The sequence below is a fragment of the Pteropus vampyrus genome, unplaced genomic scaffold (genome assembly GCF_000151845.1).
Source record: "Pteropus vampyrus isolate Shadow unplaced genomic scaffold, Pvam_2.0 Scaffold165, whole genome shotgun sequence".
NCBI classification, from domain to species: domain Eukaryota; kingdom Metazoa; phylum Chordata; class Mammalia; order Chiroptera; family Pteropodidae; genus Pteropus; species Pteropus vampyrus.
In genome coordinates, this window is record NW_011888946.1 from 276,204 (window position 1) to 291,361 (window position 15,158).

At 34.9% G+C, this 15,158-nt stretch overlaps 1 protein-coding gene across 1 annotated transcript in view; it reads right to left on the reverse strand.

Annotated features, from left to right (window-relative positions):
- Window positions 1-15,158, reverse strand: part of ANK3 (ankyrin 3) — a 596,679-nt gene that overhangs the window by 147,085 nt on the left and 434,436 nt on the right. The window contains exon 10 of the mRNA XM_011370216.2: window positions 3,453-3,551. Coding sequence (XP_011368518.1) covers window positions 3,453-3,551 — 99 coding nt within the window. The remainder of the gene's footprint in view (window positions 1-3,452; window positions 3,552-15,158) is intronic.

The window sequence follows — 15,158 nt, forward strand, 5'->3', positions numbered from 1 at the left end:
AAAACAACATGTCATCTCGCATCAATAGAGTAGGAAGAAAAACTTTTCTCTTTTCTATCAAGCTGGTGCCCCCAGGTGCCTATGATGAGGAAACACAAGGCATTGACCAAGTTATTAACTAATGTCTGCCTCAGTTATTTAAATCAACTGAATTCAAAGACACAGTTAATTATGTGCAGTAGGAATGAGTCAAAATTCATTTGAAGACCTGCAAGAAGGCATGCATGGGGTCAAAGGTAAATAGAACCCTAGGTTATAGTGACAATTAGCATTCAGTACATGTTACCTACTGAGGACAAAAACAAGGTATTAAAATGTTGGCTTTTTCAACATGCATCCTTTAACTATGGAGGCAAAGTGGAAGAGCTAGGGAAATTCCTATAGAATCCAATTATCAAGAGAGGCTCTATTAATTACTATAATATAATTTAACATATTTTTCGGGGGAAAAGTGACGGCGAATTCGGTTTCCAAAAAAAGTGGTCAGTGAACTTTGAAAATAATGATATACCAAATATGCACTGATGAACCGAGGATTTCTGAATCTTCTGGACCAAGTTATTTTCCCTAATTTACTTATGAATGACATAAATGAGAGTTCAAGATAAAAAAAAAATGCAAGCCTTCTTTTAGCCACTCTCATGGCTTCATTCACTGTCACGTAGTTCAACTATTTGTCTTCTTTGAAAGCAAGAGGTTCATGGGTTATAATTTCCCCATATTGGTCTTGTCAAATTCCATTAAAAAGCATAACAAGAATTTGAAAGGTAAAATCCACAAAGGAGTGTACATGTGTGTGCATGCATACTCACACACCCACATACACACATGGGAAAAGAAACAAAAACAGATGTGTGATGTCTGCAAATTTTGGAAATGAAAAGAAGATTTAAGTGTGTTAACTCATTCAGCAGAAGAAAGAAGGCTAAAACCTGTGTTTATGGAGAAGTATAATCAGTGTTATGCTGATAAATGTTTAACAGCAGCTCTTTGAAAAAGAAAAGTCCTGATATGTAGCATTTGCCAGTCTCCATGATGTAAAGTCCCTTACAATGACCAAATTCAAGCTATCAACATGATGTTACTAAATGTGGAATTGGGAAGAGATTTATACAATAGTCTCAATGATCTGGCTCCAGCATGCCACTGGGTATAAGGACAACTGATTTATCTTTCAAATACTCCAAAGGCGGGGGATATGGAAACACAGTACCTTGAAAGATAAGGATGAAACTTGGTGCTGAAAGCAGGATTGGTTTGCCTGTGTATGGAGCTGTCAAGTCCCCAGGCCCTTCCAACCCAGCAAAGCCAAGTGCCCGATCCTGCAAGCCAGATCTTGCAGGAAACCAGGAGTTTAGTTTCTTGAGAAAGTGAACCAGAGACATTCTGGATTCAGGATCCCAGGCAGAGCAGAGGGCAGTGGTGAGATTCTGGACTGAGAACAAATGCTCACAGAAAAAAGAAGGATGGCATAGGTGCTGTATGGTCTCTAGAGTTAGACTGCCTAAGTTCAAATCCTTGTTCTGCCACTAGCTGAGATACCTTGAGGAAGCAACTTTATTTTTTTGGGTCTCAGTTTTCTAATCTACAAAAAGGGTATAATGGCAAAATTAATATCTTATAGAGTTATTGTGAGGATTAAATAGGTTAATGTGTGTGTGTAACGTGCACAGAACCTGGTATGCAGTAATCACTCTATAAATATCAGTTGTTATTATGATTAAAATATGCATAGAGAACAGGGACACAGACAGCTCCTTTTCCTTAGTTTGAATATATCCACATAGGTGTACACTGCAAAAGGTTGGAGGATTCATCTCTTAAAAAAATGAACTCAGAGAAAAGGACAATGGACAACTAATCCTGACGTTATAGGACCCCTCTGACTTGACACACCACAGTGGAGACCTGCCTACATTTTCAAGGAGCTTTCAAATTGAAGTGCCTGACACGGTTGGGTATAGACATTTGTGGGAAACCAAAACAAACAAAGAGAAAATAAGAAATCTGATGAATTAGGGATATATGAGAGGCAGAAAAAATTACGCTAAAATTATCCATGTTCTTAGAAAGATAATAGAAAATATTATATCCATAAAGCAAGAACTGGATGCTTTAAGAAAAAGAAACTCTCAGAGAATAAAAAAATGTTCTAGAATATTAAAAGCATAGAAGAAAAAAATCAGAGGTTTCTCAGGAAAAAACCAAATAGATAATGAGATAAGCAATAGGAGAAAAAAAAGATGAGACAATGATTTGATTTTGCCTGTATTGCTTTGGTAAAATAAAAATTAATTTTAAAGAGACCAATGGGAGGCAGGTTGACGTGATTTGATTGATAGTTCATTTAGCCACTCTTGACTGCAAAATGAGAACTGGATTGTAAAAGAGCAAGGGGTCAAATGAGGGACCAGTAAAGAAGCTATCATAATGGTTAACTGAGAGATGATAAGGATCAGGAGACAGCAGTGAGGTAGAAAGAAGGTAGATATGGACTATGTGAAAGGAGAAACGAATAGATGGTTTAGATGAGAAGCACTCAAAAGGCTAAGAAGTCATCGCATACAATGAAAAATTGTGACTATTTAATTCTGCTGGATAATACCTCCATCAGCTCACCAATCTAAACTTTGCATTTCAAATGACTGATAGAATTGTTCAGACCACTTTCGCCCTGTCTATCTTCACTAGAGTAGGAAACATTGATTAGCGTGCAAACAGGTGCAATATTTAATTTTGTTTTGATAATATTTAGAGATTAATGCTCTTTATATAAAACTTAATAGAGCTTCCAAAAATCATTGGTTAATAAAAATAGTAGTTACTATGAGGTTAGTAGTGACTATGAGGTAGTTTCTATGTCCCAAAATTTATTTAAAAATAGTGTTAAATGATTTTACCATTAAAAAAATCCAGAAGACACTTAATAAAATGATTTTTTTCAGGTAACCATCCTGTGTTCCTTTTAGATGTCGACTTTCTCTATAGCTCAATCAAGATGCAATCTTTCTAGTTTCCATTCTTTATCAGTTAAGTGACATCCTTGGCTTCTAACTAGTTGGTGACCTCCTAAGAAGTAAACCAAGAGGCTGAAGAATGAGAGCCAGCGCTCAGACTTTAGAGGGTATGTAGATCTTATAGTCTTTCCTTCCCCAACAAGTAATCATTTCTGAGCTTTGAAAATTTCATAAAGTAAAATCGAGTACTAAGTACTCCTGAAACAAAACATACGCACACACAGATGGCTTTGTGGTAGAGTGCATTCCAACTAAATGCTTGCTAAGCCCAAACTTACTCTGAGGTTCTCCAAAAACTTGGTGAACAAAGCCACTGCAATCACTAAATTAAAACTATGGCATTTTCTACATGATTCAAAAGGCTGGGTTAAATAACCAGTAAAGGAATTCAAAGGTAAATACAGTTTAATATCCCAAAATCCGAAAGGAAATTACCTTGGTTTTTGAAAGAATAGGTGCAGCCCGATCGAGCAGCATTTCAACCACCTGCTCATGGCCACTCCTTGCTCCACAGTGCAGTGGTGTCAGACCGTCCTATTGAACAAAGGGCAACACCTTCAGTTAGATTTGATGGGCATTTCTACACACGCAGAGTATTTCTTCAAAATTCAGTGCAGCATCCAACATGCTGCGGACCCGTGAGCTTCAAACATCTACTTGCAACTGATGCAGTGATTTCAAATTTTAACTAGAGAACTAAATTCTTCATAGGTTTAAGTAGTTGTAAATTGTTTAATTTCCCACATATTAGAATATAAACATTTAAAAACATAAACGTTCCACTACTGTTAAATATCCAATGGAACCTAAATACTATAAAAGTAAATTAATATCCACCATTTAAAAAATACACAAAGTTTGAAAATAGGAATTTTACTTTGGTCATTTCCCCTCTTGCATTTCTATTTCTATTCCACTTCCCCACATAATTTTATCTTAATGTAATATAATTTTATACTTCAGTATTTTTTATTGATTACCATATTTCTCTGCCACAAAATATATAAATTTAAATTTAAAAAGATTTATAGATTTCCTAAGAATTTTTAAGTATCAAAAATTAATCTCCTGATTGAAATTATCATTATAATTATTTAAACACAATTGATCAAAACATCAAAAATATATTACAAATTTTGATTAAATGAGAGTAAATTCATTAAAAATTCCTCTCTTGATGAGATGTATTTTTTCACAACTAGTTCACATATCTGCTGAATATTACTTATTGCTAATATGGTTTAGCATCAATACTATCCCAATTTTTGTTTTTATAAATGTTAGTGCTGAGAAATCTCATCTGCATAAATAAGTAGATGGACTTTTGTTATAGCATTGTGACTAATTCTCTGAATTCCTTCTGAATTATATGCCAAAGTCGCTTAATAATCTTCCACCAAAGATTTTTTAAAATGATTCCTCATAAGACAATTCCATTAAGTTGTTTCATTTTTGCTGGTAGTTATAGGATTAATAACCATCTAATATGCTGAAGAATACGTTATCCAATCATCATAGCCGCACAGTTCCTTCACAGGGCTTCCCTTTGCCCCCTCACATTTCTCTCTTTACTCTCAAAGGTTTTCGCACTCTGGGCCATGTGGATTAGAATTACAGTTAGGCCTTTCTATTATACAAGGGAAGAAGGACTACTGAAGCAAATGCTAGGTGGGAAAGAAGAATTAGCAGGGAATTAATGAAGTAGAAAGTTATTCACTTAAAATCATTTAAGTGGCCCTAAACCCTGGGGAGTTTTCACATACCCCAGCTTATGTATTCCCTAACTTGAAGATTCTGTGGTTGATAACTACCTCAAAGAAAGTCACATTTTAAAATACATCGAAATGTGATTTATTGTATTCAAATCACTTTCTAGATCGTGTGAGATCTTAAAAGTAAGCCTAATTATCCTAATGTATAATCAATAAAGTACTATCCTATTTTTAAACTACTAGCTAAATCTCAGAATTAAAATTTCTTAAAAACTGAAATGTGAATCACAAACATTACAGGACCTGATTTGAACATTCTTTAAGTGTGTTTAAATACTCTGCCATTTATGCTGATTGAAAACATTTGTTCTGATAAAACCAAAATAACACAATATAACAATCTTTCAAGTTGGAAATAGCATTTTGCTAATAAGATAAAATAAAATCTGAGAACAAATAAACACCATGATGTCTTAATGTCTTCCCAATAAGGTAAAATCTGAAAATACCTGAAGGAGAAATCATACGATAATCACATCTACCTTCCAACACAAGGAAACATTTCACATTCTCTGAATGTGATTACCTTTTATGAACTTAAAGGTCAAATTCAATTCTTTCATTTTCTCATAAGTAGTTTCTAAGACATAAGAGGTGACAGAATATACGTAGACATTTTCAAACTATGGTCATACAGAAAAATAATTATTTTAACCCAACTCATTTATCCTTGAAAACAATCTTCCCCAAAGCAAAACGCTACATTTGGAATGCAAAGTGTTTGGCTAACAGCAAAATCTATCTCAACACCTTTATCCTTTGAAATATACTGTTCCTTACAGCCATACATTTTTGCTGATTTTATCTTTAAAAAAATTAGAATTATGGAAAATTTCAAACACATTTGTAGGCCGAACTAAAGTAGTAAAGTAGGCCAAATAGTGTAATGTCTTTAGGTATCTGGAGCTTAGCGTCAACAATTGTTGCCTCATGATCAATCCTGATTTATTAATATCTTGACCTTTTTTTTTACCTTGTATTATTCTGAAGCAAATCCAAGACATGATAACTTTTAGCCTCACAATTACCCCTGTACAGAAGGTATCTTCATTTTATAAATGATACCTCTAAGATTCAAAGAAGTTAAATTAGTCAGGCTGAATTCAGAACTAGGCCAGTGCCGACTGTGCAAGACAATCAAGGGATGCCTTGGGAGGAGTTACTGAGACAAAGACCCTCTGCTCAAACTTTCAGCCACACTTAGCCTTCCTTTATCTACATTTTGAAGCTGCTACCTCTGATCTTTTGTGTTTGTTTATTAAAAACTTAACAGGATCTAGAGATTCAGTTAGGAAAGGTGACTTTTTTTCATCAGTGAAGGAACTGTGAAGTGCTATTGTTTTAACCCTTATTCCTTTTATCACTTTCAATGATGAAGTCGGCTAGCTCCTCAAGGTGACACATCAGTTCCTGCAAAGAACTACCAACAGCTCTTTCAACTGTAGTTTTACTTGCAGTATTTTTAACATTGATTACAAGTGGCTGATGCCTTTGGATCTTCTGCAAATGTGCTCTGGCACTTTTCAAAGGTGTATGGTTCTTCAAATAGCCAGAATCCCGGCGGGAGAGATGCCTCATCAGGAAGCTGTACAAGATGTCATGACTGCCTGGCTGCACAGTAAGTGCCAGCCTGGCCGTTGGGACATTCACAGGTCAGTGGAAAACTAATACCTAGCTTTAACGTAAGATCTTTAATTAGCATCACCGTTTTTATAGTCACGAAGACAGGGACAAGACCAGCTGATCCACAGTGAGACTGAAGAGTACCTGACATTTAGTGATTCACACTTGATTTGGTTTAAAAAAAAAAAGAAAAAGAAAAAATTAGCAGGCATTGACTTAATACCGATTTTTTGGGCAAAAAAATTTAAATTTTATCTAATTTCTTTCGCTTTGAAATATGTGTGGCTTAGCATCACTGTTCTGATTATGATACTGTATGTTCAAAAGATCTTTGATAACTGTCACTCATTCCTCGGCTAAATCTAAATTCCTCAGGTTAGAATTTAAAGTCTTCTAACAACAGTCATGGCTATACTTGGCCTTCCTCTATTCCTTTCACTTCTACTTCAATTAACAAACTCTTTGTAGCACCTGGCAAAAGACTCTCATTTTTCTCGTTCCTCTGCTTTGCCCATACTTCATTTACCTGGAAGTTCCCTTCCCACTTTCTCCAAGATCCAAATCATTACTATTTTAAAGAACAGTGTTTCTCTGAATCCTGATCCAAAATTGGATGTGACCATTCTATATTTAGGACTCCTGTCTTATTTTATTGGTACTTCTTCTGGGGAACCTATAGCTTTTTACCTGGTATTTGAGGGGCATGCATTATCATTTCACCCAGTCTGCTTCTGAAGTAATTCAGTACCATGTCCATGAAAGCTGCTTCATAAAAATGACTGAGTGAATGAATAAATGGACTGAGTGAATAAATAAATTTTTGGTCTAGTCTTTTAAAAGTGTTGTATAGTTAGTTGGTTAAAAATTCCTTTCCTTGTTATCCTTTTTGTTTAAGATTAGACACGTTTTATACTTCAGAAGTACTATAAAAATAACTTGTCTTTCCTTCCAGAAAAATAAAATTCTCAATAGATAAGTGATTTGTAAATTAGGATTAGACCAAAGAATGTGACTCAGTCTTTTTAGTTCTCAGAATGAGAATAAGAAAAATATCAGAATATTTATTCTAAATAAGGTTTTTTGCTTTTTAAAATTCAGAATACTATAAGCTTAAAAAAATTGCAACTGTGAATATTGTGCTTTACAACATAGCAGTGAACTATGTAAGCTTTTTAATTCCTTGAAATTAGAGCAATCATTTTCCAATACAAAATAAGAATTCTGACCTGCTCCTAACCCCTAGAAATTTACAATTAGTATACAGTGTCACTTAGAATGGGTCCTGGGCCAAAAAGCAGTTCACCTGCATACAACAGCATCAACCTCCAGCTGAAAAATGCTTGACAAAGGCAATTATTGGGGCTCAAGGGAGGCTGCCTCAAGAAAGGCAGCATATGCAATTGGACAGGAGAGAATGAGAGAGGCATGCTGAGTTGCCATAGTAACATTATGAGAGGGAAATGAAATTGCATGGGGTAATTTTTTCCCCAATTCCCCTGATTTTTTAAAGCACTAACATAATGGACAAGTATTCCCTTGGGCAGAATTCTGAAGCGATGCAAACTGGCTAGGCCAGATCTCATATTTCATTTCAGTGACGGCAATCTTATTAGCGAGGTGGGGAGCTGCACTGTACTGGCTGGACAAAATGCTTGACAAAATGCTCTCTTGTGTTTGCTAACAGCAAAACATTGCGCACTTGAAGGTCAAAAAGACTTTTTGTCAGGTCTGTTCTTTTCTGAAAAGCATGGACCAAAGCATTAAGGCATCATATCTAAGAATACCGAATATGTCCTCAACAGGTTGAATTAGCTCAAAGCCCATACTGAAATGACACGAGTTCATGACTTGAGAAATACTTTCAAAAAGAGAAATTTATTTGGATGTGTATCCTCTAGGTTCCTTTCATTTCTTTCTCCTAAGCAAAAAGCTCACTGTAGAAAAGAAAAAGGAAATCCAGCAGAGAGAACTCACTAGAAAAAAAGTGGATAAACACTTTTTCTATAGCATGGACATGAAACAGGATGTGACATTTAATTAAAAACTGAGGAGAGTTATGATGACAGTCAAGGATAAAGGGGATCAATGACAGTCCAATAACTATTCTCATATCTGTGTTTTTCACTAAAAATCCTGACTGCATCGTCATTTTGTGAATGTTATGCAGTTATAAATTTGGCCTAAGTGGAAGTGAAATAAAAAATTTTGAAACCCCTCTATTGTCACAGGTGCTTTACATTCGTGATCTTATTGAATCTCTACGAAAATTCATGAGAATGGCCTCAGAAGTTCCACTTACAGTTTAGAAAGCTGCTCCAGAGGATTAATGTGCCAACCCGAGGTTACATGCAAGTAAATGCTTGGAATTAAGAATTTAACCTCAGGCTTACCTCGGTCAGAGCGATCGGATTCCTTCTACTATACCAAGCCTTTTCCTTTTAAGATCAAGAATTCATTCCTGCCATTTATATATAAAAGAGGGAAATACCTCTTGTCATTTTCTTCCGTGTTATCCTGCCATACACGCTATAAATCCTGTTGTTCTTTCTGCTTAGAAAACTACAGCTTTCTCTCTGATCCTGAAAATAAACACTTAAACTATTGGTTGTGTCTTTTTCTACTCTGTTTTTTGTTTTTTGGTTTTTTTTTTTGTCCCTACTTTCTTGTTTTCTTTTGGATTGAGTATTATTTAGTATTCTAATCATTGAATGACCATATGTAACATTGGCTATCTCCTACTCTGGCTTGTAAACTAAATCTCTTTTTAGTAGTTGCCCTAGGGATTACAGTATGTACCCTTAAGTTATCACAGTCTAAACAATATTACATTATTCATTATATTATATTCTTAGTTATATTATATTATTGATATATTGATTACGTTATATTATATCATTATATATTAAAATATTATACCACTTCATGTATTATATGAGAATTCTGGAATATTATAATTCAATTTACACTATCAGTTTAATCCTTTGTGTTATAAATATATTTTATTTCCACGTGTATTATCAACCTCATAATAGATTGATAGTTTTATTTAAACAATCGACTGAAAGAATTTAATAAAAATAGTACTTTATTTGCTTATTATTTCTAGCTCTTTTCTCACTTTATTTAGATTCAAATTTCCATCTGCTATCATTTATTTTCCTCCAGACTGAAGAACTTTCTTTAGTATTTATTTTAGTGTGTGTCTGGTGGTAACAAGTTCTCTCAACTTTTGCTTATCTGAAATTGTCTTTATTTTGAATTTATTATGGAAATATATTTTTACTGGATATAAATTCTAAATTGACAGGTATTTTTCATTCAGTACTTTAAAGATGTTCCATTGTCTTCTGGCCTTCAGTGTTTCTGATGAGAAGTCAGATTATATTCTCATCATCGGTTTACATTAACAATATAACTTTTTCTCTGGCTGCTTAAAATTTTTTTCTCTATCTGATTTTCAGAAGTTCTTTTAAATTACATAGTAAATATTGTGAGCAATACATTAGAAAAACTCTGGGACTTGTAGGGGCTTAGTTTTAGGCTTTTAATGGTAGATCTATTTCAGTTTGTTCTTATTCTTAGAGTGATTCTTTTAGTCTTGGGGCATACACATAACTCCTCAGATGCAGTCCTTCCAGAGGTTCAATAAAAAGTCAACGATATTTACCAAGCCTCTCTGACATGGCAATTCTCTCTCTTACAGCAGGTAGCTGCTGAACTTTCTTCTATGTGTTTAATCTTTTAGCTGTTATTTTCCACTGGCCTCCCTGAAGTTTTGCCCTGCATATACGTAGTTCAGGAGTCAGTCAAGAATCGTGAGGTGTTTACATATTAATTTTAGCACTACCCTTTGTGGTTTCCACTTTTCAGTGATTTTCCCACTATATATCCAGCCACTCTTATAGCTCCAAACTTGATTCTCTCTCCTCAAGCCAATAAAACTGAGTTTCTGCATGAGTTATATAACAGTATGCTATGCTGACTGTGGAGTGTCTGCCATATAACAATCGATCTTGTCCTATGTTATTTAGTTCTTTCAAAAGTTGACTTCACTTCATTTTATGCTTGCTTTTGATTGCTTTTTAGTGACTCCAAACAAGCTTCTAAAAAATATTTTCCCAGAATTTATAATTTTATCAGCAGGAGGCTTAGTTCAATAATAGCTGCTTCATCCTTACTTGAAGCCAGAACTCTCATATATTTAAGTAAAAACATGAATATGTAGCCTCTACACACCATACCATCATAGGTTGTGTTTGTTTCTACTTTGCGAATATTCCTTCAACAAAAAAGATAAGAGAATTCTTGAATTTTGAGTAGGTAGAAACTGAATAATCTATTATAAAATAAATTTTAAATATATAAAGGTGCTTTTTATATAGTTCTTATAAGATGTTACATGGAAAAAAGTCAAATGAGGTTTCACAATTAAAAAAACCTTTAATGACTTCTTTAATTATTATATCTTTCCTTTGGGGAAAGAGGATAATCAAGCTGTTTATGGTTGATAACTCTAGAGTACTTGTGTGCTTACTGGATGTAGAGTTATTTAAAAGAAATAGGATGTGAGTGTTACCAACCAATACCAAAGGGAAATAGGAAAAAAAGTAGATTACTTTCTGAACACCAGGACTTGGATCCACATAGCACTTAACTAAAACAATAACTGTCCTGAGGCTCTTTTGTAGATTCTTCAAGAGAATAATGTCTAAGTGGCATACAAAATTTACCTAAAATTTAGATCTTCAATTTGGTCAGGGAAATGAAGTTTTCTATATGATGTAAAGTCACTGGAGTAGGAGAAAGGAGAGGAGGAGGAAAAAAAGGGAGGGAGAAAGAAAAAAATGCTTCTGTCATGGTTTTAGAACTCTGCATCTCTCAAAAACATTCTTTCCTTCAAAAAGATTTTCATGTTTAGAATTCTAAAGGCATTTTATGATTATCTGTACATTTCAAAATAATTAAGACAATTTTTTTGGAGCAGGTTAAGGTTCATAGCAAAAATGAGTTGTAGGTACCCTTGACCTTCTTTGAATCCGAACAAGTACTTTTGGTTAATTTTTAATATATGTGATACAAAAATTAAAAGTGGATATATTTTTAAATGACATAAAAATTTTCCAAATTAGTCTTCTACGCTATTTCAAATGTTCTTGTCAACATGTCTATGTTAGAACTCTAAGGAGGACTGTTGTATTAGAACTTTCTATTTGATAGAGACTATTTTATGACTATGAAATATTTAAAATATTCTTCAAGGACTTATTTTTAACCAAGGCAATCACACTTCTAGAAATGTAACAGAAAGAATAGTCAATGCCAATATTTCCTTTTCCTTCATATTTAACTTGCTGCACTTCTGGGAAAGGATAACCCAATATTAAAGGACATCCAAGTGTCCCCAGAAACCTTCCTAGAATAGTAAGAATTTAACAATTGACAGATTTAAGGTACTCTGAAAACCCTTTATCTACTTGTGCACAAATATCTCTTCATTTTTATAAATCCATTGGATGCCATTAACTTTAGGGAGAAAAGACACCACAGATCTAGTATAAAGTCAAGTAATTTAATTAACTAATATTAAATTAAGGCCTTCTCAAAAAACCTTAATGTAATATTGAGGAGTGCATCTTATTTCTATATATTCAGCAAACACTTATTAAATATCCAGTATGTGCCACAAAGTGTGCTAAGTGCTACAAACACTAAGGTGAATCTGTGCATTTCAGTGTCAAGGTGTAGCTTTGACTATAATGTACTGATGGGAACATATGAGGTGTGGGCAGTGGCACCTTGCTAGGAAAGCTGGAAGTTGAGAGAGGCAAGGTTAGAGCAGCATTCTAGGAATTAGAGAATTGTTATTACTCACTCTACCTGGAACTCCTACATCTCTGAAGCACTAAATATGAGCACAGACGCCTTTATAATTGGATGGAGAAGAGTGGTGAAAAGAGATGGAGAATTCAGAAGTTGCCACAAAGTTTTAAAATGGTTCTGAATTTAGGGTTTAGATTGAGCCTCTGATTTGGCTGTGAATTGTTGCAAAGGAAAAATGAAAATAACAAGAGCATCCATTGCAAAGTATCTTCCTTCAATAAGTATATAAAGACACATATTAGCTTTGCAGAGAGTGAGAGTTAAATGGAAAGAAATAGGCTACCCATAAGTAGCCATTTTTAGCAAAGCATTTTGGTCTATAAAGAAACAAATAAGACCATTACGATATTGTTGAAAAACTAATTTCAAAAGTCATTTTAAAACTGGGATGCTGCATATATACCAGATTGAAAAATTTGCCTTGATTTGTGCTTCTGTCTTAGCACATTTGCTGCCATTATTACAAATACTCTGCATATTACCTCTTGTCAATTCTGCAGCATAAGATAACAAGCCCGTTGTTATTAGCCAGCACTGTGAAACTGGGAAAATAGGGAATGCTTTCTTGAAATGAGCCAAATAGAAGCTGAACCACAAGGCTCTGTGATTCATCAGGTCCTAGCTAAACTTCTTTCAGAAGATTCACATAATTATCCTTTATGCCTCAGCTTTATTGAGCTATAACTGACATATAACATTGTGTAAGTTTAAGATGTGCAATGTGATAATTTGATACACATATATGTTATGAAATGTTTGCCTAAGTAAGGTTAGTTAACACATTCTTCACCTTACAAATTTTGTTGTTGCTATTATGGTGATAACATTTAAGCCTTACTCTCATAGCAACTTCCAAGTATAAAATATTGCTGACTCTAGTCACCACGATGTATCTTAGATCCCTGAACTTATTCATCTTATAAAAGTGATAGTCTGTATCCTCTGACCAGCATCTCTTCATTTTCCCCAACCTCTCAGCCACTGGAAGGCACTGTTATACTCTGTTTCTATGAGTTTGGTGTTTTTAGATTCCACATATAAATGATATCATATAGTACGTCTTTCCGTCCGACTTATTTCACTTAGTATATTGCCCTCCACTTAACATAAGGTCCATTCATGTTATCACAAATGTCAGGATTTCTTTTTATTTTTATAAATGAATAATATTCTTTTTCATGTTATATATATATCTCTCACATTTTTTAATCCATTCATCTGACAATGGACACTAGTGTTCATGTCCTGTCTATTGTGAATGATGCTGTAATGAACATGGGAGTGCAGATATCTCTTTGAGATAGTGATTTCATTTCTCCTTTGGATATATACAGAGAAGAGTTGGCCTTTATTGAAATGTTCCAAAACATCTGTTGGAAATGCGGTTTAAATGCTGTATTAAAGCTTTGTGAACAAATCAATAAATATCTAGTGTTTTTGTTTGTTTGCTTGTTTTTTTGCATAAAACCAGTCGGTGCCTTTCCTTTTCTTTAATATTTTTTTCTTAAAAACTCCATCGTGACTTTCACAGCAACTATTCTTAAGTTACAGTATCAGTGCCCTACCAGCTGGGGGAGCTTGTGGAATCACTGGGAACAACTCCTTTTCTGTATTCGGTGGGAAACTGAGACTCAAGAGGGTGAACTTTCCCAAGGTCACGATTTCATCACTTGCTAGTCACACTCAAGACTAGAGGTCAGGCACTAGGGTAAAATAAAATTCACTCTCATCCTGCCTTTCCAGCTGCTAAGATCTTCCTCTGACCACATAAATTACTCTGACCACCACTCAAGTATACTTCGTTGAATGAAATGAAAGGGTTCTAAGGGTCTGCTTTATTAGGTCAACAACCCATGCAGGGAAGAGGGCAAGATAACAAGGTCCCGTAGAGTGGCTGGCATCTGAGGTCAAGTCCAGAGTTGTTTTCCTGTCTCTACACATGGGCGACTGGTGTGTTCCAGGTCAGATTCTTGATACGACAAGGCAGCCACCACAGTAGTAAGTAGCTGGTAGGAGATGGATTAGTAGAAAACAATATCTATTTTCTCAAGAGGCGCTGGACTGGGTCATTAAAACTTGTATTTATGAAAAATTTTGCTTTGTTTTTAGGCTTTTCCCTAGAACTTTGACATTTTATCTGGCTCCCTTCCTTTCACCCACGCACTCAATCACTACTCAGTCATTTCAGCAGGAGAGAAGGGAAGCTCTGATGTAGACAACACAAAATAGTTTACATATTTTGGGCATGTACTACACTTTCTTCCATAGAATCTGCTAGGAATTCTGTCTGTGCCTGGTTGACATCCCATCCCCACCCCACTCCACGCGGGACAACAACAAAAAGAATGACAGGCTTTTCTGCTCTCTGTTTCTGCAAGTGTCCCTCACATTTGCACATTGCTCACACAACACAGGAGAAAAGTAAATCTGAATGGATGCTAAAAAGAAGTCTACATCTTGTTTAAAACAAGATAGCCTTTCAGAGCACAGAGGCAAAGTGTCACAGAAACCAGGCTGCACACTGAACTTGACATTATTTCATATCTCTGACACTTTTGTCCAGAAGAGTTTCTGTGTTTTTATCCTGGCCCTTCCCTGTGACACTATATGCCCCATAAAGATGGGGCCTGAATTTCTTATGTACCTTTTCTCCTCTCATTGTACTGAACACAGCGAGTGTTTGATAAATGACACAAAATGACTGACAAGTTATTTTGCTGTTCTGGTAATTGATGACTGTGTCAAGAGAGGGAGAAATAAGGTAATTTCTAATCCACATGCCACTAAAACCCCAGCCGGATATGCAGGTAGATCTCTTCTAGCATCTTTTTCCAGCTTGGCTGCAGTATCCCTCACTTCTCTTCAC